The 24,247-nt window shown below is 44.7% G+C and overlaps 1 protein-coding gene across 2 annotated transcripts in view; it reads left to right on the plus strand.

Annotated features, from left to right (window-relative positions):
* LOC137563129 (zinc finger matrin-type protein 1-like) overlaps positions 1-24,247 on the plus strand; it is a 72,050-nt gene that overhangs the window by 19,803 nt on the left and 28,000 nt on the right. For both annotated transcript variants that reach the window (XM_068275208.1, XM_068275217.1), the window contains exons 2-3: positions 16,751-16,857; positions 18,501-18,596. In XM_068275208.1, coding sequence (XP_068131309.1) covers positions 16,751-16,857; positions 18,501-18,596 — 203 coding nt within the window. The remainder of the gene's footprint in view (positions 1-16,750; positions 16,858-18,500; positions 18,597-24,247) is intronic.

Raw genomic sequence — 24,247 nt, forward strand, 5'->3', positions numbered from 1 at the left:
CCCACCCACTGCACTAATTAGGAGGATGAAATCCAAATGAATCCCATTCGGATATCATCCGTTAGTAAACCGTAGCTCATCGCTGGGGGTGAAGGTTGGGAGTTCCATAGTGTTGGATAAAAGAGGCAGAGGATCAGTAGGCCTGCCAGGCAACTGATATTACTTAAAAGGAAAGAAATGACAGCCTCCATATCCCTTGGGTTACAAAAGACATGCATATCTAAGAAGCCTCTGGACCCTGTAGAGGCTTCCCATGCAGCCCTCTGGTCCCCTATTGCAGAGCCCAAACCCCCAAAGAAATCCAGGAATGAAGATCAGGGCCGTGCTCCTCTTCGAAGCCACAGCTGTACTGCACAGTAAGCTGGATCCACTCGTGCGCGATCAGCTCCATGTTACTGCGTAGGCTGTGGTGGTCCAGTCCTTTCAAGGGAATATAAATGTTACCGGGTTCCAAATCTTCACCAGTCTCTTTTTTTCTAAAGTGGCATGGAATAATGTACAGTAGAAAGCTTGTCCTCTAACCCCTGTTGCCTGTCTAGCTGTCCTACCTGCCATTATCCCACAGCAATGTTGCTGAGAGAAAAATCTCTAATGTACACTTATGAAATCCCAACATTTCAGCTCATTCCTGATCCCTTTAGGTGCACACAAGGTGGGAGCTGGTCCAAGAAGTTTGGGGTTCATTTTGGATAACTCGACCTTGCAAGTGCAGCTGTTCTTAAGGCCTCGTTCACATCATCACACGCAGATGGCCGTACAATCAGAACGTAACGTGTACGATCACCATCTGCGTTTGCATGCCTTGTGTGGCTGATCCCATTCACAGTAGTAAATGGATCAGGCGCGTGTTTTGCCAAAGATGCGTGCAGCATGCATTTGCGCACCGTACTGGAACGGAATGCATGCAATGTGAACATCAGACTGCGGTTTATGAACATCTGATGGTTTGTGCGTCTGAAATACAGACAGCAATAGGTGTAATGTGAACGAGGCCTTTTTTTTTTCTTGGATATAAATGCTTTAAATGGAAGCTGAAGTGCGAGGGATATGGAGGCTGCCATATTTATAAACAATTCTAGTTGCCTGGCAGTGTTGCTGTTCTTTCTGGCCAGTAGTGTATGAATCACACACCTAAAACAAGCATGCAGCTTGTCAGATACATCTTATCTGGGGTAGCATGGTGGCATAGTGGATAGCACTCCCGCCTTGCAGTGCTGGGTCCCTGGTTTGCATCTGCAAAGCGTTTGTATGTTCTACCCGTGTCTGCGTGGGTTTCATCCGGGCACTCTGGTTTTCCCCCCCACATCCCAAAAAACATACCAGATTTGGCTTACCCATAAAAAAATGGCCCTAGACTACTGTGCAATGGGCATATGGCTATGGTAAGCTTGTGAGCTCCACTGAGGGACAGTTAGGGTCTAGTACGCCTGAATCCAAAGCCAAATCTGCAGTATGTTCCCACATGCGAGTGGGGTGGGGAAACGCTGCCCATCTCCCGAGTGACTTGTCGTCCAGATCGCGCTGCTGTGCAAATCTGCACTGCATGCTGCAGATTTCTGTAGCCCACACCCTATAGTCCTGCATTACATGGCATAGCGATTCAGGCTGTGGCTTCACTGGAGACACTGCTCCTAGTGGAAATGAGCCCTTGGTAACATGAGTATGTACTTTGTAAAGCTCTGGAGACAATGATAAAATATTTGAGAAATATAGAACACACCCTAGTGAATTCAAAATTAGATTTTACCCATGAGGTAAACTATCAAACGTTTGATAAAGTGTTTGATAAAGCTTAGTGAATTGAGGCCAATGGCGGTGCTATATAAACATTAAATAATCTGCTTGTTCAGGGTCTATGGCTAAAAGTATTGCAGGCAGAAGATCAGTAGGACTCCTGAGCAATATGCATTGTTTAAAAGGAAACACATGTCAGCCTTCATGTCCCTCTCATTTCATGTTTCTTTTATTAAATACACACGGTTTAACACCTCTCCAAACTTTCCCAAAGTAAAACACTCTCTCCCTGGGTTTGAAAACCACGTAAAGTGATTCAGAGACGGGGCCACATGAAGAAAATATACATACCTGGGGCTTCCTCCGGCCTAATGGCTCCCACAGCATCTTCTCGCTTGCCTTTCTTCTGCAATTAGCCCCGGAAAGTCCTCCGATCCCGGGCCAACTGCGTGGCGCCACCGATCCCACCACATTCACATCGCCTTGAGCGGTCTGTGCCTGCGCAGTACTATTGCACACTCGCAGAACACTCCTGACGGGAGCTCACCTGGCCGGACTGCGCATGCGCCTACTGATTTTCCGGGGCCAGTAGCGGGGCGAACAGGCAGTGAGAAGAGGACTGCATGAGAGTGATCAGGCTGGAGGGAAGCCCCAAGTATGTATATTTTCTTCATGTGGCCCCATCTCAGATACACTTTGAGGTCCCTTTCACTTTGAATCATGTTGTTCATGAGTACTGGGTATCCAGTGAAGAGACCAGAATGCACAAAGGAAAAAAGGACATTCTTCATTCAATCCCACTCTTCAGATTTTACCTGAATTACATGTACAGTATGCAGACAGCTGCTTCAGTCAGAAGTATCTCTGCTTACATGATTTCTTCATTTCACCAGTAAATGTTGCCATTTTAGTAACAGGAGACGGGCTTCTCATTCAGGATTATAGCCTGACATGTTGCAGATTGGATCGGAAGCAACTGCATATTTTCTAAACTTTAACTCCTAGAACGTTTGCCTACTAGTATGGGGGTAATAATCTGAGTAGGAAAAACCTGAAGCGAAAATGAACAAACAATGACTTGTATGTGTAGTACAGCAAAGTAATAAAACAGTAGTAGCAAAGAAGTCATACTGTTTTCCAGTACAGGAAGAGTTAAAAAAAAATAAACTCGTCTGCAAAAGAGCTTCTATGAGCTATTAGACCCACTGGGTGGAATACAGCCCTTTTTTCTAAAGCACTTAAACAGCCAAGAAACAGTGAGAAGAGACAGCTTGTGATAAGGTTTTACTATAGGAAAGGGTCATTATTTTAGCTTTGTTTTATAGCTTAAAGAGAAACTCCGACCAAGAATTGAACTTTATCCCAATCAGCTGATACTCCCTTTTACATGAGAAATCTATTCCTTTTCACAAACAGACCATCGGGGGGCGCTGTATGACTGATATTGTGGTGAAACCCCTCCCACAAGAAAAGTATGTACTTTTTTTTGGCAGTTTCCTGCCTGTGAACCTTGCTGCATTGTGGGAAATGGCTGTTTCCAACTGCCAAAAACCATGCAGCAGCTACATCACCTGCCCACAGTAAAATGTTCACTGGAGTTCCTCTTTTTTAAAAGACAGAGCGTGGTTTCTAAACTGCAAATATGACAGATTGATGTAGTTATAAAAAGTAAAAAAAAACTATATAACTGAAATTAAAAATTAGACTCTCTTCTTTGCTACTTTTGTTATATTATCTGCACTACACATACATTTCAGTATATCACAAGGTGTTTTTTTTTTGTTTTGCTTCAGGTGTGCTTTAATACTGTTAAAGGAAACACAAGAGAGAGGGTATGGAAGCTGCCATTATTTTCTTTTAAGCAATACCAGTTGCCTGGCAGTTCTCCTGATCCTCTGCCTCTAATACTTTTAGCCATAGACTCTAAACAAGTATATGCAGATCAGGAACTCTTGAGGGCTTGTTTCCACTATCGCGAATCCGCATGCGTCCAACGCATGCGGATTTGCACATGTAATGCAAGTGGATGGGCCTGTTTCCACTGTTGCGTTGGTGATGCGCGTTTTTTTGAGCGGTGAAAAAACGCACAAAAGAGTAAACAAATTCGCATGTGAATCGCATGCAATGTATTTAATAGGGAAATCGCATGCGTTTTCCCCATGCATTTTTGCCACGAATTCGCATAGGTACCGATGTAAATTCACACAGGCAGTGACATGGTTAAAATCGCATATACCCTCACCAATGCGAATTGGCGGCAAAAAACGCATGGGGAATCGCATCCGCATGCGATTTCATCCGCGGTGGAATCCAGGCGATTCTGCACCGCAACAGTGGAAATGAGCCCTGACTGTGTATGATACTGTGTATGCCGGAAGATCCGTTAGTTAGAAGATACAAAACACTGGATCTTTAACCACTTCAGTACCAGCGGTCTCTGGCCCCTTAAGGACCAAAAAAAAAAAAAAAAAACTGGTTCACCAACGACATGCTGCTCACCTGTCGCTGACGCTCACTCTCTCTGCTGTCGCTATGACTGTAGAGCTTTGTGAGCCCGCCAGGAGCCGATTTCATTGGCTCCCGACTCCGTGATCACTGTGAGCCAATCTCATTGACCGGCTCACAGAGCTCTGCTGTCATACAAACAGCGGGGTGAGTGAGGGGTGCTATCAGAGGGCTAATTAAAATCTACACCGTGGCATGGATGAGGCAGCCATAAACTGGGCATGGATTATAATTAGTGTGGTCGAGAAATGGTTAAATGACCACCACCACTGAGTGCATTCTTCCCCCTCCTTAGCCCCCCCACCAGAAGCTGCTCTGTCATTTGCTGTGCTGTTGTCCATCCCCATAGAAACAGTGCCTGTCTCCTTAAATTGAAATTTCAAGTAAATTATATGGTGCTTGAAACTGGACCGATCAGACTTCCTTCCTGTGATTTTTATTGGTCCAAGTTCAAGTTGCATAACATTTACATGAAATTTGAATGCAAGGAGATATTTGTCTCATTGATCATCCCTTCCTGTCACAGTGTTAAAGCAGAGTGAGGCATCTGTAAAGGACACGACCTCTAAACTGTGACCCCACAAGACTCTTTTACCCAGACTGTGCTAAAATTGTTTAAAAAAATTAATTTTAACAATAAATAGGCATTACATAAATGACCGTGCATCCACTTTCAGTGCCATGTTGGGGCCTTATTATAAAGGAGCAATTAAAAAAAAACACATTTTCAGCGCAAAAAATGCAGACTATTTTATTGGCATGAGACAATTTGCATCACTCTGCAATGCAGATGGTAAATGCTGCGCATTCATACCTGTGGTGTTGCGCAGAGACTAGAGATCACAGGCCACTCCTAAAGGGGTTGACCATTGCTCAACCCCAGGATGCCAGCCATGGTTGTTTATTCACTGAGATACTTGGATATTGTACTCTTTGATTGATCAGTCAGTAATGGACAAGACGGAGAACATTTATATCGTTCTTTTCTCCAGGTGGACTCAAAGCGCCAGAGCTGCAGCCACTAGGACGCGCTCTATAGGCAGTAGCAGTGTCAGGGAGTCTTGCCCAAGGACTCCTTACTGACTAGCTGCTGGCTTACTACACAGGAAGAGCCGAGATTTGAACCCAGGTCTTTGTCAGGCAGAGCCCTTAACCAGTACATTATCCAGCCGCCATGACACCAGTGCTGTACAATACTTTTTTTAATGCATGAATATGGGGAGAGAACCAAGAGTCCGATGTAGTGAAGTGATACTCACAAAGGTGGTTTACCACAAAAGCTACCACTGTATAGGCAGGTGAGGAGGGCAAACCTGACCACACTCTGTTTTAAAAGGTCACCCTTTGTAGAAACAGGAAAAAGGGGCAACACCAAGGGTGAGCGATAAGATTTAGGAGGACAGAATACAATGCACTAAAATCTGTTTAAAAAAAAAAAAAAGTCGTGGACTTAACTACAGGTATATGATAATGGGCCCTGGTGATTTTTTTTTTCCCCCAGAATTTCTGTTGAGACTCAGGTCACACCCATCTGCGTTGCTGCTTCCCGCCCCCAGCTTGGTAGCCACAATGCAGGCGGAGGCTTACAAAGAGTTTTGACAGTCTTGGGGAACATGTTTGCTACTGCACTGCTGAGGAGGAGGGCAGAGCGTCACCTGGAAGCTGAAGATGTCAGATTTGGTTAGTATTTAGGCCTGAGACCCACCCAGGGCAAACCCATCTTTTCTTTATTATTTTATTTATAAAGCGCCAACATATTACGTAGGGCTGCTGCAGCCCACCCCCAGCTCGGCAACACAGGCAGAGGCTTCTGAAGAGCTTTGACAGTCTTGGGGAACATGGTTGTGACTGCACTGCTGAGGAATGGGGCAGAGTGTCACCTAGAACCTGAAGATGTCAGATCAGGTAAGTATTTAAATTGAGTCGGAAGCCTCCTGAAATGTCACTTTTTGTTAGGCAGTCTTAAGCATTAATGGCTTAGCTGAAATGCTGCTATCCCACGGCAAAACGGGATTTAATCACCCCAAAATCCCCAGGGCAAATTGCGGGGCTCCTTCCTTTTGGAGGCAGAGGTTTGAGCTGTAGCTTTGCCTCGGTTCGCGTCAATTTCCTGTGGATCTCCACCTCCTCCCGCCCTGCCACTGAGGGGTGGGAGGAGGGAGAGATCCGCGGGAGAGTGTCGCAAATGGAGACAGAGCTACAGCTCAAAGCTCTGCCTCCCCGTGCAGCAAAATCCATGACTTTGAAAGTTGTTAATTTTTGCCCCGGTATTGCTGCAGGATAGTGGCATTTCAGCTAAGCCATTAATGCTTAAAAAGTCTGCCTACAAAAAAGAGGTAATTTAGGAGGCTTCAGAGACTCTTTACGCTTGAGATCCCTCCCCCCATCATCATGAGGCTCTGAAATTTTTACCCTAGGTACTCTTTAACTCTTGAATTATTTGCACCTCATTGGAAATTCCCATATGCAAGGGGCCTGATTGAGCAGTTACTAGTATTAAAGAAAACCTGAACTAAATATAAGCTGATGAAATAAATCATCTGCCCTCCTACTCCTAAATAAGACTTTTTTTTTTTTTTTTAAACTGCCAGTTATAAAAATAAAGTAGTTTTAATGTCTATGAACTATGAATCCTTTTTTGTTTTTCTTCTGCATTTACTCAGAAGCGAGCACTGTAATAACCGCACATGAGATTTGGGCTCTGCTGGTGCCACCATAGACCGTAATAAGAATTACAGTTATAGCTGCACACAGTGAGTAACTTCTGCGCCGTCAGAAGACGAAGCTGAAATTACTTTTAAACCGGTAATTCGGGCGCCAGCAATAGCTAGAAGCTGAATTACATCATGCATACATTCCCTACCATCCATGTGGACCTGGAGGGGGAATAGTAATTAATGCCGCCGGGACTTGTGCGGGAGCAGGGTAAGCCTTATCAGCTATATCCTATGGCTATTTCATAGGTATGTACTCTGAAGGTGTTCTCTTCCAGGCAAGATTTTCCATGGCTTGTAATTATCAGTGAGATTTTCCATAGTCAGACTTTAGCCCTGTACACACTGGGGGGCTTATGTCATCCTGCAGGGATTGGTACTAGATCCCTTGGGCACCAGTGCTATGCCGATGCTGTCCAGATGTGATGCATCTGTTGGTATGAAAGGGGTGTGGCAGAGGGAGAACGAGCGGTGCACAACAGCAGACAGTGGAAAACAATCTGAGTGGGTAGTGGTCAGGAATCGCTTAAGATCCTGCATTCTAGATCTTTAGTAGAAGACTGGTGGCTGCTGGAGTCCTTCACAATTCTCGTCCGAGGCGGTCTTTGTTGTCAGTCACAGCCGAGTTGATTCCAGTCTGTGTATGTAGCTTATGTTCAACCAGAAAAACACTGTTATTTGCATGCCTGTGCTCTAGGGAAGTGGTTCTCAACATTATTATAGCACATACCCCTTTACTAATTACTGCGTCGGCCAGGTAGGCCCTATACTGGTAACATTGTCTTAAAAAGACACTGTTAAGGGGTACTTACCTCAGCAGGGTGAAGCCTCTGGATCCTAATGAGGCTTCCTCCGTCCTCTTCATCCTCGGGGATCCAGTGCTGTCAGCCTCTGAAAATCCGCTGACAAGCTTGCCGGCGCATGCACAGTAGGGGCTTCAGTGCTCAGCAATATTTACATATCCTCGCTCCAGCACAGGCGACCCTGGGCAGTAGAGCGGACCCAATCGGGCTCAGGTATTTCCACCAGAGCTCAAGGGGGAACTTGTACTGCGCTGGAGTGCGGTTAGGTAAATATTGCTGCGTGCTTTTTAGGGGCTACCAGCACTGGATCCCCAAGGCTGAAGATGAGGGAAGCCTCATTAGGATCCCGAGGCTTCCCCCTCCTGAGGTAAGTACCCCATACGGGCTCTTTTTTTTTTCTTACAGGATTACTTTACGTACCCCTTGATGCATACGTATATACTTGTTAGGTGTACTCCATAATGGTGAATAAATGGTTTCCCAACATTTCTTCATGCTTTTACTTTCAATTTAGATTTATGTTTGTGGGTTTTTTTGGTCTTTTGTCTCAAAATGTACAATATTAGATTGACAAGTTCTATTACCCCATGAGGCATACTAAAGTCCCCCCATGTGTTGAGAACCTGAGTGTTCTGTCACACTTTTTGAAGAGACCCCCAACACTCCATACAGTGTAAGCATCTTTAACTGGGGCTTCCCATTGTTGCACTGATCTAGAACAATGAGTTCTGCTGGAGCAACGTTCAGAGATGCTTTATGTTGGGATCCCCTACTGTGCCGCGCTAGTATTCAGAACGTTCAGGGAACTCCAGCAAAAGCATACAAGTTGCATGGATCTGGGTCAGTCGGAGCTGCTGCAGATTTAGGCTGCCTCAAATCCAAGCCGCATCCAACCTGCATAAAATGTGCATTCAATTCAGAAAAAAAATTATATCTCATTGATCGTTTCTACTCTTTACTGTCGAGTGATAACATTTAGCATCTTCCGAAAACTGTTTAAGATTTATAAACTAAACTTATTTGTTGAATTGTCTATCAGGGGACCTCGCTCATGCAATCTTGTCATTTAGCACTATCCACGCTCCTTCTGTATCCATGTAAATACTTCAGTGCCACACCCAATTATACATCCCCCTCACCAGCTCCTCTGATCGCACAAAATGATCCTATGCAGTCATGTTCTCTCTGTCCATCTGGTCTGTTTGGGCTCCCACAGTGTTGTTACTCCATTAGTCAGTGGTATCCTCAACTATAAAAGTATGTAGTACACCAATAGTGTGATACCATTTTAAGATATTTAATATCACCAATAAAATAAAGAATAAAACTCAAAGTAGGACAGACTCCTTACTTATTGGGTTATCCCAGACGAATAATTAGGAATGAGGGGGGGGGAGGGGTTGGGAGGAGAGTTAAAGGATAACTGAAGTAAGCGGGTATATGGAGGCTGCCATATTTATTTCCTTTTAAACAATACCAGTTGCCTGGCTGTCCTGCTGATCCTCTGCTTCTAATACTTTAAGCTATAGACCCTGAACAAGCATGCATCAGATCTGACTGACCAGATTAGCTGCATGCTTGTTTCTGGTGTTACTCACACTACTGCAGCCAAAGGTACATTGTGACTGGAAAATGTTTCAACTGCCAGCAATGTACCTAGTAGGTTATTTGACTGTTTGTCCCCCAGGAAGCAGTGGGGAGGGGTGGCCGACATAATTCCTTCCTCTCTCTACATGGGCCCCCCTCCTCTGCCTCTCTGCAGAGCTGGAGCAGCGGTCAGAGTGTAATTACTCACCCGATTGCGCACTCCATGCTCAAAGCCATCTCCTCTCTTCTTGTTACTGTATGACGCGTGATTACCTAGGCGTCCTACAGAGATCGGGCGGTCAGAGAGGTGCCTGCTGCCGGAGGGGACAGCGCATCGAGAGAGCGATCGGGTTAGTAATTATACACTGAACTGCTGCGCTCCAGTTCTGCAGGGGGCCACAAGAGGGAGGGAGGGAGGATGATGTTGGCTCACCTCCCCGCAGCGACACCTATACCTACTACCTATAATGGGGCACCTATTCCTGGCTACCTATACTAGCTGCACCTGTACTGGCGGCACATATACCTGATTACGTATACTGGCTGCACCTATATCTGGCTACTTGTACTGGGGGCATCTATTCCAGGCTACCTATACTGGCTGCACCTATATCTGGCTACTTGTACTGGGGGCATCTATTCCAGGCTACCTATACTGGCTGCACATATCTGGCTACTTGTACTGGGGCATCTATTCCAGGCTACCTATACTGGCTGCACCTATATCTGGCTACTTGTACTGGGGGCATCTATTCCAGGCTACCTATACTGGCTGCACCTATATCTGGCTACTTGTACTGGGGGCATCTATTCCAGGCTACCTATACTGGCTGCACCTATATCTGGCTACTTGTACTGGGGGCATCTATTCCAGGCTACCTATACTGGCTGCACCTATATCTGGCTACTTGTACTGGGGGCATCTATTCCAGGCTACCTATACTGGCTGCACCTATATCTTGCTACCTGTACTGGGGGCATCTATTCCAGGCTACCTATACTGGCTGCACCTATATCTGGCTACCTGTACTGGCGGCACCTATACCTGATTACGTATACTGGCTGCACCTATATCTGGCTACTTGTACTGGGGGCATCTATTCCAGGCTACCTATACTGGCTGCACCTATATCTGGCTACCTGTACTGGCGCACCTAGTCCAGGACAGGAAAAGTGGGATACCAGTACATCTCTGGTATCGTTGGATTCAGCAGAATCAGGGCTTTTACAAACAGTAGCATTTAATATAATTCTTCTTTGAAGAAAAAAAAACAAAAACATTTCACTCCAAAAAGTACAAAATTTTGTTTGTGTTAAAGCCAAATTCATTATGGAAAAAAACAATATATAATATGTCCCATTTTTTTTTTCTTTTTAAAAATCCTAAATGAAGGCAAAACCTAATGAAGGCAAAGTGTCTAAAAAGTGGCAGTAGATGTTTGCGTTTAGGACAAATCGACTGGCAAGGAAAGGGTTAAGGAGGGTGCCGTGTGGCATGTCACAGCAGTAGCTACTAATTAGTAGCATAAAGGTGTCCACTAATGATACAAACACTTTTTTTAGTCCACTCTTATCAAATCGATGTAGTAGAAGGGGTAACTGATTAAAAATACTTTGAATGGATATTCAGTTTGTCCCTCTCGTTACACGGAAGTGGTAAAATGTACAAAAAGATTGTATCATTCATTAGTGGGCACGTTTTAAAGTGTACTAAGTTCAGGGGTAGAGATGATCATTTCTAAAGTAAGTATCAAATATGAATTGAAATCACGAGTTATACAGGAAGTGTTAGATTCAGGATTTGCGGAATGCAAGGTGGCAGCTCCAGCAGTAGACTATACATTTTGCAGCTTGGAAAGCTGGCTATACACAGACCTGCCCCCGACTGTAGCCGAGTGGTGTGTACTGTGCAATGGAGAGGGGAAGAGGCATGATTGATTAGTCCATGATAAAGCGCCAACTTCTGGCAGGCAGGGTAAGCGCTTGCTCATCGCTCATTCATCAGTTTAATTTACTGTCCCACAATGTCAGATGCCTTAATCTGCTCTCTCTGTACCTCTTCTGGCTACAGCTACCCCTTGCCTAGTCTGTGGAAGTACAGGATATGTACGTGGGAAGTAAATTGGTTTCTGGAAGAGAAAATGTGCTACATTCAGACATCAGAACAACCTTGTAGGAACGCTAGATCAATGCCACCTGATGGGGATAGGGATCCAGTCAGGTGACATCACAGGGCCAAGACTGTACAGATGTACAGACAGCGCGAAGGCTGACAAAGTGTTCTCTTACACAGTGTGTATGGGTGGAGGGCCAACTGAGCAGCGCAGATCAAAGCTCTCAGCCATTGCTCTTCCATATTGATCCGCCAGGCATATCGCTGGTCTGGCAGGGGTTATGGGCTGCAGTACACACATTGGATTATCCGTAGAGGCAGTCGTTATTGGCCGCCTCAGCCAACTTTAATCTAGTGTGTGTATGGTTCCTAAAATACAGATAAGTGCAAGGAGATGTGGAGCATAAGTGAAACGTACATGCCTGGGTTCCACTATGGGTGCTTTGCCGCAATCGCTGATGTTGCGATTCCCGGAGCAACCATGATCAACCACTTTACCACCACGGGTACATGTATCTACGCTCCTTTTAACATCCTTTCGCCACCAGGAGCGTAGATACACGCACTACCGCCGCTGACCGCGCTCCCACTCACTTGTGCGTGTATGGCTTCTAAAATACAGACAAGTGCAAGGAGATGTGGAGCGTCCTGTAAGCGTAGGAAGTACGCTTACAGGACGCATGCACAAAAAATGACTGTGGCCATCTTGTGGCCAAATAGTAAAACTACACCCAAAAACATTTTTCATATACAAATACATAGTTTTACATTATAAATTAACTCATTACCTCCTACACGCCCCAATTTTTTTTGTAATAAAAAGAAAAAAAAATACAATAAAAAAAAAATACATAAATAGTTACCTTTAGGGACTCAACTCTTTAAATATTTATGTCAAGAGGGTATAACACTGTTACTTTATAAACTACGGGCTTGTAATTAGGGATGGACGCAAAACTGAAAAAAATGCACCTTTATTTCCAAATCAAATATTAGTGCCAAGCATTGTGATAGGGACATAATTTAAACGGTGTAATAACCGGGACAAATGGGCAAATGTCATGGATTTTAATTACAGTAGCATGCATTATTTAAAAACTATAATAGCTGAAAACTGAAAAATGCTTTTTTTTCCCCACATTTTTTCCTATTTTCCCATTAAAACACATTTAGAATAAAATAATTCTTGGCATAATGTCCCACCTAAAGAAAGCTTAATTGGTGGCAAAAAAACAAGATATAGTTCATTTCATTGCGATAAGTAATGATAAAGTTATAGACGAATGAATGGAAGGAGCACTAAAAGGTGAAAATTGCTCTGGTGCTCAAGGGGTTAAGCTACTGTTGGCACTGATGCAATCACTCCCAAAATGCTAGTGGGACCACCCCCAGGAATCCACTGGTGTAGCAGGTGATCCACGGGTGTAGCATTATGCCAATCGCCAGTGATTGGAATGTGCTGCATACGCGCTCCTAGTGGTTCCCAGGCCTTAGGGCCCATTCAAACTTAAAAAAAAAAAAGCAAAATGCAGAAAAATCACTTGACAAATAGGCGTTCATTGAGCGATCGTGGTCAGTGATTTGTTAAGCACTGTATCGCGATCACCCTGCAATTGCGGCAAAATGCTGCAGATAACGCATTTTTCACTAGCACTTTAAGAAGCGATAGCACTTCAGCGATTAGCAGGAATCGCCCGCGAATTGCCCTAGTGTGATTGGGCCCTAAAACCAGATTAGTTGCTTAGGGTATCTACTCCACCTTTGCTTCCCCTGTCTTTTTACCTGTCTTGATACAGCTGCACCAGTATGTGTTGTGCTACCATTTATTTTACGTAAGCTCTTCAGTCCGTATTATCAGTGTGCTCAAGTGCTGCAGCATCGCCTGATGAAACGGCATACCCCCAGGTGTGAGAAGGATAAACAGACCTTAAACGCTAATGTGCTCATTAATTTAGATAAACCCCTGGGGGTAGCAGATGCTTGCTTTTATTTAACAATGTGCAATAGAAAATATAACAAGACCGCTCTTTACTGCCTACAGAAACATTCGGAAAAAGCATACTACTCCCAGCCAGCTAGATGCAGAGACTTTTGGTTGCAAACCATTTCACTTATCAGTCTGTTTTTGGGATATAGGAAGAAGCTCATGCAAGCATGAAGTGAACATACACACTCCTTGCAGATTATCCTGGCCAAGATTCAAACCTGAAGCCTTGTATACACCTCTCTATTTTAAAGTGATTTTGACAAACACATTTTACTTTGATAGTTGTCCTTTATTGTACGCGTTGCATCTTTGGGGTCTTTTCAATAAATGTGTAAATCTATATATTTACAGTCCTTGGTGTCTGCTTTAACGGAGGCGAGTCCACCACTTCCTCCCAGCAATTTTTTAAAAATTTTATGTACTTTTATCCTTCTGGCGCCTCTGTTCACCTACCAATATATTTGAGTCCACCCCAGCTGGAGGGGTGATCTACCCCCTTTCTTCCTATCTACAGAGAGCGACTTCTTAATCCTGAGTGAGGACAGGTCTAATCTCCTCACCTGCCTAATGAGTGGTTACCTAGGTGGTAACCCGTGTTTGTGAGTATTACCATCCCACTGTTTCATTTATCCAATCAATTTTGACATACTAAACCATATTGGGCTCTCGATTTCTCTTCAACTTTAGTGTAAGTTACGTAGAACCAGAACTAGGATTTTTTTTTAAGAGTGCCGAGAGGAACCCACAGCATCAGCTTTGATTACCTAAAACAGAAAGGTTCTGTAAATATTCATCTTCACGCGAGCAAGGCTTTAGAAAACCTCACAAGGTTCCATTACATCCTCAGACTAAAGAACATTTTTACTTTTAAAGGCCACAGGCAAACCAAGCGGCTGTTTGGGGCCTCACCAATAGCAGGGGCCTTCCATGCTGCCAAGGCCATCCTGTCTGTGACACGTATGGCCACCACTGCCTCCCCCTCATTCACTTGACCTCAGATCAGCGGCAATGTGAACAAAGGGAAGAGCGGCACAGTGAACAAAGACTACACTTCCGATGCAGAAGTGAGGTCATTGCTCACTTCCTGCATTTGAAATGTGCCACATAGTTGCTGGGCGCAGCTCTCTCCTCTGCCAGCCACCGCTGATCTGCAGGTCTATGACTGTTGGGGATAGGGAGGCAGCAGGAAGCTACATGTCCCCATTGACACCAGTACCCTACATGGGGGGAGGGGTTGAGGTATATCTTTGGCAACCTATACTGGGGTGGCTTACTGTTCCTTGGGATGCATCTAGGTTATCTACTGCATACTGTGGCCAGCTACCTTTTGATAAGGGGATACCTTGGCTTCCTATACTGGGGGAACATGGGGGTGCATCTTGGGGAGGCCTAATTATATAATTTTTTTTTTTTTGGGGGGGGGGGGGTAGGGGACAGAAATCTTCAAAGCCTTTTAGACCAGCCTTTGGATCACTTTTTACATGACTGCAAGTGCGCCTTCCAGAAAAGATGAAGTTTATGAAAGGCCAAAGATTGTGACGATTTCTGTTTGACCCTGGTGGTTGCACCAAAAGTGCCTATTCAACATGCAAGTTGAGTTGGTCATCATCTGGTGAGCAACCACGGAGTGGGGGATTGGGTTGTGGGAGTACTACGGAGTGTGAGCACTGGCACCCGTCACACGAGGTGATTTTGGTAAGCTTGTGTGCATTTAGCCTAACCTAAATTTAATTTTAAACTAAAACTAATTTAGCCTATACTAAACTAACACTATGTGGAGAGTATTGTCTATTACAGATTAGCTGGAAGAACGTAGCAAGACAACCCCTGTGCAATAACGCATGACCCACCTGAAAGCTGAGCTGGTGATAATCCGGTTAACGCTTTTTACATAGTAGTTGGTTAGTGGTGGTTCTCACGGAGAATGGCACATTGAATTTTTTGCTGACACAAGGCGTTTGGTTGTGGAAGGACAACCAAATTAGACATTATTACCGCAGTTTCAGTATTATTTGCATTGCTGATTGCCGGTGGAGAGACCAGCAGGACACATACTTAATATTCTAGTTAGGTCACACTTACAACGTAGGCCTTGTATAGCCATTATTTCCTCGCAGATGGATAGTCAATCATAAGATTATCACAGAATTGATAGTAAATTCTTCTGCAGACCAATTAGAAGCAACCAATACGGTACACGGCAGTTCTGGAGTGAACATGGAGGTAGATGGGGATTGATCCTGCGCCTCACGCTGGGTACTGGGTACTTGTTCCCGGCAACAATAGCGCCCTCTGTGCTGCTATAGCATATAGCAGCATAGAGGGCGCTATTGTGGCAGGGAACGTGAAGAATCACTTGCGTTCTCGGCCTGTCGGCTCCTGTCACTGAAACCGGAAGTGGCTGCCGGCGGGGCCAGGAGCATCTCATGGAGTCTGCGTGGGCACGATACAACTGCAGGGGGCTGCTGGAAGCCCCAGGTGAGTAAAACGCATTTTTTACAGAGACTTAAGTGTCCCTTTAAGGCCTGGTACCCACTAACAGTGCTTTTCTAAGTGCTTGTGATTTGTAAAGCACTTGGTAAGTTGATGCTATGGAGAATATTTAAAAATCACATCCCCCAAGCTAACAGTATTGTAATCCCACTTGATATACATACTATTAACTGGGGAGCCGTGGATCCCGGTCTTCAAAGGAAACCTGAGACTATAAGAAAAAAATATACATACCTAGAGCTTCCTCCAGCCCTTTTCAGGTTGATGGGTCGGGGTGTACTGGGCATACAGGGCCTGGCTGCGCACACCCCATCGCGCGCACGTCGCCAGGAGAGTTTTGCACCCTGCGCACGCAGCCGGACTGAGCCTGCGCCACCTGGCAGAATTGCTGGACGGCCTAGCGGAGGATCCAGGTGGCCTAGGAAGACCGCAAGGGACCGTTTAGCCTGAAGGGTGCTGGAGGAAGCCCCAGGTATGTATACATTTTTAACTATTCGTTAGTCTTAAGCATGGCAGAGTCCACAAACGGCCTAAGAATTGCCCTTCACCACTGTGAGTACTGCTGGTGACTTGTGCTGCTTGGTTAAGACTGCTGGTTAGTTCAATTCAGGAAAACCTGGACTCTATTGTATAATGGTGTTTTTCTGTATATCTGAGTTGGAGGTGGTGTAAACTGAGGAGTCTGAGTTGGAGCTAAAGTATTTGTGTAGCGACTTTGCAGCCCTGTTCATCATCCATATTTTATGATCATCGTCTTTCTGTGTCAGGCTGCATTCCTTTGTTGGGTACTTAATGATTTGTTATCATTCCACAGAAGTGTTTTTGGATGAAAAAACAAAAAGGGAGCTGTTTACGGACTCCTTCTGTAGAGTGTGTGGGGCCGTCCTACAGTTTGAATCGCACAGGAATGCACATTATGAGGTATGGATATACACAATGACTTATGGGTGCATATGATGAAGTATGGGAGCATTGTGAGATTTCAGTAAACATTTTTAGCTAAATTTCAGCTTTCTGAATTATATGAATACATTGGCCCTTGTTCAATTTACTTTTTCTCCTAAGATTTCTCCTAGGAGATAATTTTTCATCTTCTAATAAAAAAGTTCTGTGCACAATTCCACACACTCCACAGTACAATCAAAATTGCTGCCGATCTGAATTGATACTCAAATTTCAATCTTCACCAGTAAAAAGTATATGTTGATCAGCACAGATGCAACTCCTCATTCACAATCACAAACTTCAATATCCACCACCACACCGATTGTGAACGCACTCACCAGCTCCTCAGATCATATGCGCTTTGTCAAACAAATCTCTGCCCCTCTGGTCAGTAGTGGGCTCCTTCTTCCTCCTCTTCAGTTTCTCATTTGCATAATAAAACATATAAAATGCTCCACATAGCGTAATCCAGTTTCCATAAAATGTATCATTAAAAAAGAAGTAAAACACACTCACGTGTTAACCATGTATGTCTATTACAGGCATACTGGTAAGCGCAGGTTTAGGAGGCAGCGGACCGTAGATGGTCGTTCACTCCACGTAGCACCGCCGTCCCGCCAACGTCCGCAAACTCCTCCTCTCCCTCGCCTGCCCTGCATCTCCTCCCCGACTGGTTTCGTCCACATCCACTGACCAGAGGGGCAGAGATTTGTTTGACAAAGCGCATATTATCATTTTATATAATCTGAGGAGCAGGTGAGTGCGTTCACAATCGGTGTGGGTGTACTCGGCTTAATATAGAGTAGACTGTGTAGAGTATGGCTCTCATACTACATGGAAGGGGATAAAATTGGTCTGTGATCTTTCATTTTCCAGACTTTTATCTGAAGTTTGTACTTAGCTTAACCTCCTTAGCGGTAACCCCGTGCTGGACACTGGGTAAGCCGCCGGAGGGTGCCGCTCAGGACCTGCTGGGCCGATTTACATAATTTTTTATTTTTTGCTACACGCAGCTAGCACTTTGCTAGCTGCGTGTGCATGACGATCGCCGCCGCTACCCGCCGTTTCGCCGCTATCCGCGCCGTTCACAACGGGATTCCCTGCAGGGTAAAAGCGCCGCCGGCAATCGGAGGGGTGGGAGGGATAGCGGAGGGAGGGGGGAAGCATGCAGCTAGCGCGTAGCTTTAAAAAAAAATTTTTTTTTTTTTAAAAAGTGCTGCGCTGCCCCCTGGCGGATTTATTGTACCGCCAGGGAGGTTAAAGCCTGGTACACACCTTCAATTTTGGCCAATCTCTGACCAATTTTACCACTTCCATGTAGTATGAAAGTTAACTTTCACAATCTGTTCGTAGTATTCAAACTCTGTTTGCCCTCGTATTATATGGAGGTGGTAAATTTGGCCAGTTATTGGGCAATCAAAACTGAAGTTGTGTACCAGGCTAAAGTGTTTCTAAAGGTTTTTATACTACACAAACACTCAAGGGGATGGGAAAGTGGCCAGTTGGTTTCCTGGACTATTGGTTATTGATTGATATTTGGGTTCTGTTGTGAGGTCAGTTCTATGGACATGACTTATTGGAGCAGTTCCTTGATATTTCCTTTCTTTTTTTTTCTCTAGGGAAAAAAACATGCCCAGAAAGTCCGCCTTTATTTCTTGAATAAAGAGCTGGAAGAAATGGCGTACAAGCAGAAAGCGGATCGCGTCAATTTCCATGTAAGATTTTTCTCTTTCATTGGTAGAATTGCAGCTGGGGTTTTATTTAGAAGCTCTGTGTGTACAGGAACCTCACATGAAATGCAAGCAGTCCCTAGATAATGAAGGAGATAAGTACATTTACTTGTTGCTGGTCTCCTAAGTAATTACCTATGTCAACTTTGGTGCTTCCTGTGCCCTTTGGGTCACCTGGGCCTCCTCAGGGCCACTTGTTCTAGATTTTGTGCCCCCTTTACTGCCTACTGTTCCCCCTTTAGTACAGTTGATCCAGTATGCACAGTACATACTTGCAGCAGCCCGTTCCTCTTCAGTGTCCTCGCTGGCCTCCTGCAGTGATGGAGAACCGCCAGCAGGATTGGCTCTTCTGTGCCTTATAAATTCACATACTGCGTCAGATGACGTGGACGCATGAGCACTCGTGCCCGCGTAGGTGCAGAAGAGCTTGATACAGGCTGCCTCCTGCCCTGGTGGTCCGTGATCGAGGGACCACCAGGGCAGGCTGCAGCCACCCTAGTCTGCACCCAAACACACTGATCTGCCCCCCCCCCCCGATTGCCCACCCCCAGACCCCTATTTGCACCCAAGCACCCCCCTAATCACCCATCAATCACTCCCTGTCACTATCTGTCAACGCTATTTTTTAGCTTAGGTCCCAAACTTCCCCCTGGGGGCTTCTGATCACCCTCAGATCCTCCCCCCCCCCCCCCCTGTGTACTGTATACATCTATTATCACCTGTCAATTACAAATCAATCACCCCCTGTCACTGCCACCCATCAGCTCAGACCCTAACTTGCCCCTTGTGGGCACCTGATCACCCGCCCACACCTTCAGATTGCCCGCAGACCCACCCTCAGATCACCTCCGGAAGTGCATTGTTTACCTCTGCTCGCCCCTGTGATCACCCATCAATCACCCCCTCACCACCTGTCCTTGCTACCCATCAGATCAGACCCTAATCTGCCCTTTGCGGGCACCCAATCACCTGCCACACCCTCAAATAGCCCCCCAGACCCGCTCTGATCAACTCGCCAGTGCATTGCTTGCATATATTCTCCCTTGTAATCACCTACTGATCACCTGTCAATCACCCCGTCACCCCCATGTCACCACCTGTCACTGCTACCCATCAGATCAGACCCTAATCTGCCCCTTGCGGGCACCCAATCACCCGCCCACACCCTGAGATAGCCCCCCAGACCCCTCTGATCTCCTCCCCAGTGCATTATTTACATCTGTTCTCCCCTCTAAGCACCCATCAATCACCACCTGTCACTGCTACCTATCGTACCCATCAGATCAGACCCTCATCTGCCCCTTGTGGGCACCCAATGACCAACCCAAACCCTCAGATTGCCCTCAGATACCCCCGATCACCTCCCCAGTGCATTGCTTGCATCTATTCCCCCCTCTATTCACACCCTGAGACACCCATCAATCACCTCCTGTCACCCCCTAGCACACCTCATCAAATCAGGCCCTAATTTGCCCCATGTGGGCTCCTGATCACTCAGCCAAACCCTCAGATCCCCCTCAGACACCCTTCCGATCACCTCCCCAGTGCATTGATTGCATCTATTCTCCCCTCTAATCACCCACTGAGACACCCATCAATCACCTCCCGTCACCACCTGTTACTCCTATCCATCAGATCAGGCCCTAATCTCCCCCCCGTGGGCTTCTGATCACCCGGCCAAACCCTCACCCGCCCCACCGCAGTGACAGAATTTATTTTTTCCGATCACTGCTGGTACGACTTAATTGTGGCGAGACCACCGTTATGCCACACAATATGCAACCACCAATCAAAGAAGCTACTATGTCCAGCCTTTTCGGTGGAAGCCACTCCAACATTCCGAACGTAACATTTTTTGGGGGCCTTCTCCTTATCATGAGTCTAGTCAAAAAGAATGTATTGCGGTCTTATTAGTCTACGCACCCAATACATCACATGCCCATGTTCTCTGCTGCCATGTCCAGGTCACGATTTGAGAACATCCTGCGCTTCCTGCACTTTAGTGCCAATACAACCTGTCATCTAAGAGGCCACCCTGCTTATGACTGGTTCCACAAAATTCGGCCCCTCATAGGCCATCTGTCATCCAAATTTGCAGATGCCTATACCCCTGAACAGTCATTTTGAGGCATTTGGTTTCTAGACTACTCCTCACGGTTTTGGGCCCCTAAAATGCCAGGGCCGGGAACCCCACAAGTGACCCCATTTTAGAAAGAAGACTCCCCAAGGTATTCCGTTAGGTGTATGATGAGTTCATAGAAGACTTTATTTTTTGTCACAAGTTAGCAGAAATTGGTTTTTGTTTTTTTTTTTTTGTTGTTTTTGTTTTTTTTTTACACAAAGTGTCATTTTCCACTAACTTGTGACAAAAAATAAAATCTTCTATGAACTCCCCATACACCTAACGGAATACCTTGGGATGTCTTTTTTTCTAAAATGGGGTCACTTGTGGGGTTCCTATACTGCCCTGACATTTTAGGGGCCCTAAACCATGAGGAGTAGTCTAGAAACCAAATGTCTCAAAATGACCTGTGAAATCCTAAAGGTATCCATTGGACGTTGGGCCCCTTTGCGCACCTAGGCTGCAAAAAAAGTGTCACACATGTCGTATTGCCGTACTCAGGAGAAGTAGTATAATGTGTTTTGGGGAATATTTTTACACATACCCATGTTGGGTGGGAGAAATAGCTCTGTAAATGACATTTTTTATTTATTTATTTTTACACACAATTGTCCATTTACAGAGATATTTCTCCCACCCAGCATGGGTATGTGTAAAAATACACCCCAAAACACATTATACTACTTCTCCTGAGTACGGCGATACCACATGTGTGGCCCTTTTTTGCAGCCTAGGTGCGCTAAGGGGCCCAGCGTCCAATGGATACCTTTAGGATTTCACAGGTCATTTTGAGACATTTGGTTTCAAGACTACGCCTCACGCTTTAGGGCCCCTAATATGCCAGGGCAGTATAGGAACCCCACAAATGACCCCATTTTAGAAAGAAGACACCCCAAGGTATTCTGTTAGGTGTATGGTGAGTTCATAGAAGATTTTATTTTTTGTCAAGACTACTCCTCACGGTTTAGGGCCCCTAAAATGCCAGGGCAAGTTCCCAAAGGTACCCATTGGACTTTGGGCCCCTTAGCGAAGTTAGGGTGCAAAAAAGTGCCACACATGTGGTATCGCTGTACTCGGGAGAAGTAGTATAATGTGTTTTGGGGTGTATTTTTACACATACTCATGCTGGGTGGGAGAAATATCGCTGTAAATGGACAATTGTGTGTAAAAAAAAAAAAAAATTAAAAAAAAATCTCATTTACAGAGATATTTCTCCCACCCAGCATGGGTATTTGTAAAAATACACCCCAAAACACATTATACTTTTTCTCCTGAGTACGGCGATACCACATGTGTGACACTTTTTGCAGCCTAGGTGCGCTAAGGGGCCCAAAGTCCTATGAGCACCTTTAGGCTTTACAGGGGTGCTTACAATTAGGCACCCCCCAAAATGCCAGGACAGTAAACACACCCCACAAATGACCCCATTTTGGAAAGTAGACATCCCAAAGTATTCAGAGAGGGGCATGGTGAGTCCGTGGCAGATTTCTTTTTTGTTTGTCACAAGTTAGCAGAAATGAAAACTTTTTCTTATTTTTTTTGTCACAAAGTGTAATTTTCCGCTAACTTGTGACAAAAAATAAAATGTTCTATGAACTCACCATGCCTCTTAGTGAATATTTTGGGATGTCTTCTTTCCAAAATGGGGTCATTTGGGGGGTATTTATACTATCCTGGAATTCTAGCACCTCATGAAACCTGACAGGCGCTCAGAAAAGTCAGAGATGCTTTCTATATGGGAAAATTCACCTTTTGCACCATAGTTTGTAAACGCTATAACTTTTACCCAAACCAATAAATATACACTTATTGGATTTTTTTTAATCAAAGACATGTAGCACAATAAATTTGGACAAAAATGTATATAGAATTTTTACTTTATTTGAAAAATGTCAGCACAGAAAGTTAAAAAAATCATTTTTTTGACAAAATTCATGTCTTTTTTGATGAATATAATAAAAACTAAAAATCACAGCAGCAATCAAATAGCACCAAAAGAAAGCTGTATTGAGGACAAGAAAAGGAGGTAAAATTCATTTAGATGGTAGGTTGTATGACCGAGCAATAAACCATTAAAGCTGCAGTGGTCTGAATGGGGAAAAAAGTGTCTGGTCCTTAAGGGATTTTATGACTGCAGTCCTTAAGTGGTTAAACAAGATATTTAAACAAGTAGATACAATCAGTGCATCCTTGTTTGATGTAGAGTTCATTAGACTAAAGGGCCCATACACTCAGCCGATTTTCTGGCCGACTGATCAATCAAAATCGATTGATCGATTTTAAATCGGTTGGCCGATCGACGGCCGATTTCGATGGATTTCCATCGAACTGGCAGGGTGGAAAATCTAGGTCGATCTGATGAGATTGCTTATCATTTTGCATTGGCCCTAATGGAAATCTGATGGCAAAAAAAATGCCATCAGATCGAATTTCAATAGATTTCAAACTGAAATCTATTGGAATTCTATCCTAGTAAAAAATGTTCAAAAAACACATCAGATAGATCATTAGATGGATTTCTTATCTATCTGCTGCTAATCTGACGAGTGTATGGGCACCTTAAAGCTGTTAAGCCAGTGTTTCAAGATCGCTCTGGATCTCTTTGTCAAGGCAAAATAGGGATAAATGCCAAGTCTGTCTGCAGAAACCTAGAGCAGACTGTGGTAAGGGATATTTTCCCTTTGGTTGAGAGGACACCTCTGAAAAGCGATGTGCACTGTTTGAGTGGCTGCTGCAGGAGGAAGCTTTTGACCTTATTTTGCCTTGATAAAGAGATTGGAAGTGATCTCGGAAGGTTGGCTTCACAGTGTACAGGATTTTCTCAAAAAATTAGCATATTGTGATGAAGTTCATTATTTTCTGTAATGTACTGATAAACATTAGACTTTCATATATTTTAGATTCATTACACACAACTGAAGTAGTTCCAAGCCTTTTATTGTTTTAATATTGATGATTTTGGCCTACAGCTCATGAAAACCCAAAATGCCTATCTCAAAAAATTAGCATATTTCATCTGACCAATAAAATAAAAGTGTTTTTAAAACAAAAAAAGTCAACCTTCAAATAATTATGTTCAGTTATGCACTCAATACTTGGTCGGGAATCCTTTTGCAGAAATGACTGCTTCAATGCGGCGTGGCATAGAGCCAATCAGCCTGTGGCACTGCTCAGGTGTTATGGAGGCCCAGGATGCTTCGATAGCGGCCTTAAGCTCATCCAGAGTGTTGGGTCTTGCGTCTCTCAACTTTCTCTTCACAATATCCCACAGATTCTCTATGGGGTTCAGGTCAGGAGAGTTGGCAGGCCACTTGAGCACAGTAATACCATGGTCAGTAAACCATTTACCAGTGATTTTGGCACTGTGAGCAGGTGCCAGGTCATGCTGAAAAATGAAATCTTCATCTCCATAAAGCTTTTCATCAGATGGAAGCATGAACCCACTGCTGAACCAGGAACAGCGGCAGAAGCGCCTGACCTGGGCTACAGAGAAGCAGCACTGGACTGTTGCTCA

This window comes from Hyperolius riggenbachi, chromosome 1 (genome assembly GCF_040937935.1).
Source record: "Hyperolius riggenbachi isolate aHypRig1 chromosome 1, aHypRig1.pri, whole genome shotgun sequence".
NCBI lineage: Eukaryota > Metazoa > Chordata > Amphibia > Anura > Hyperoliidae > Hyperolius > Hyperolius riggenbachi.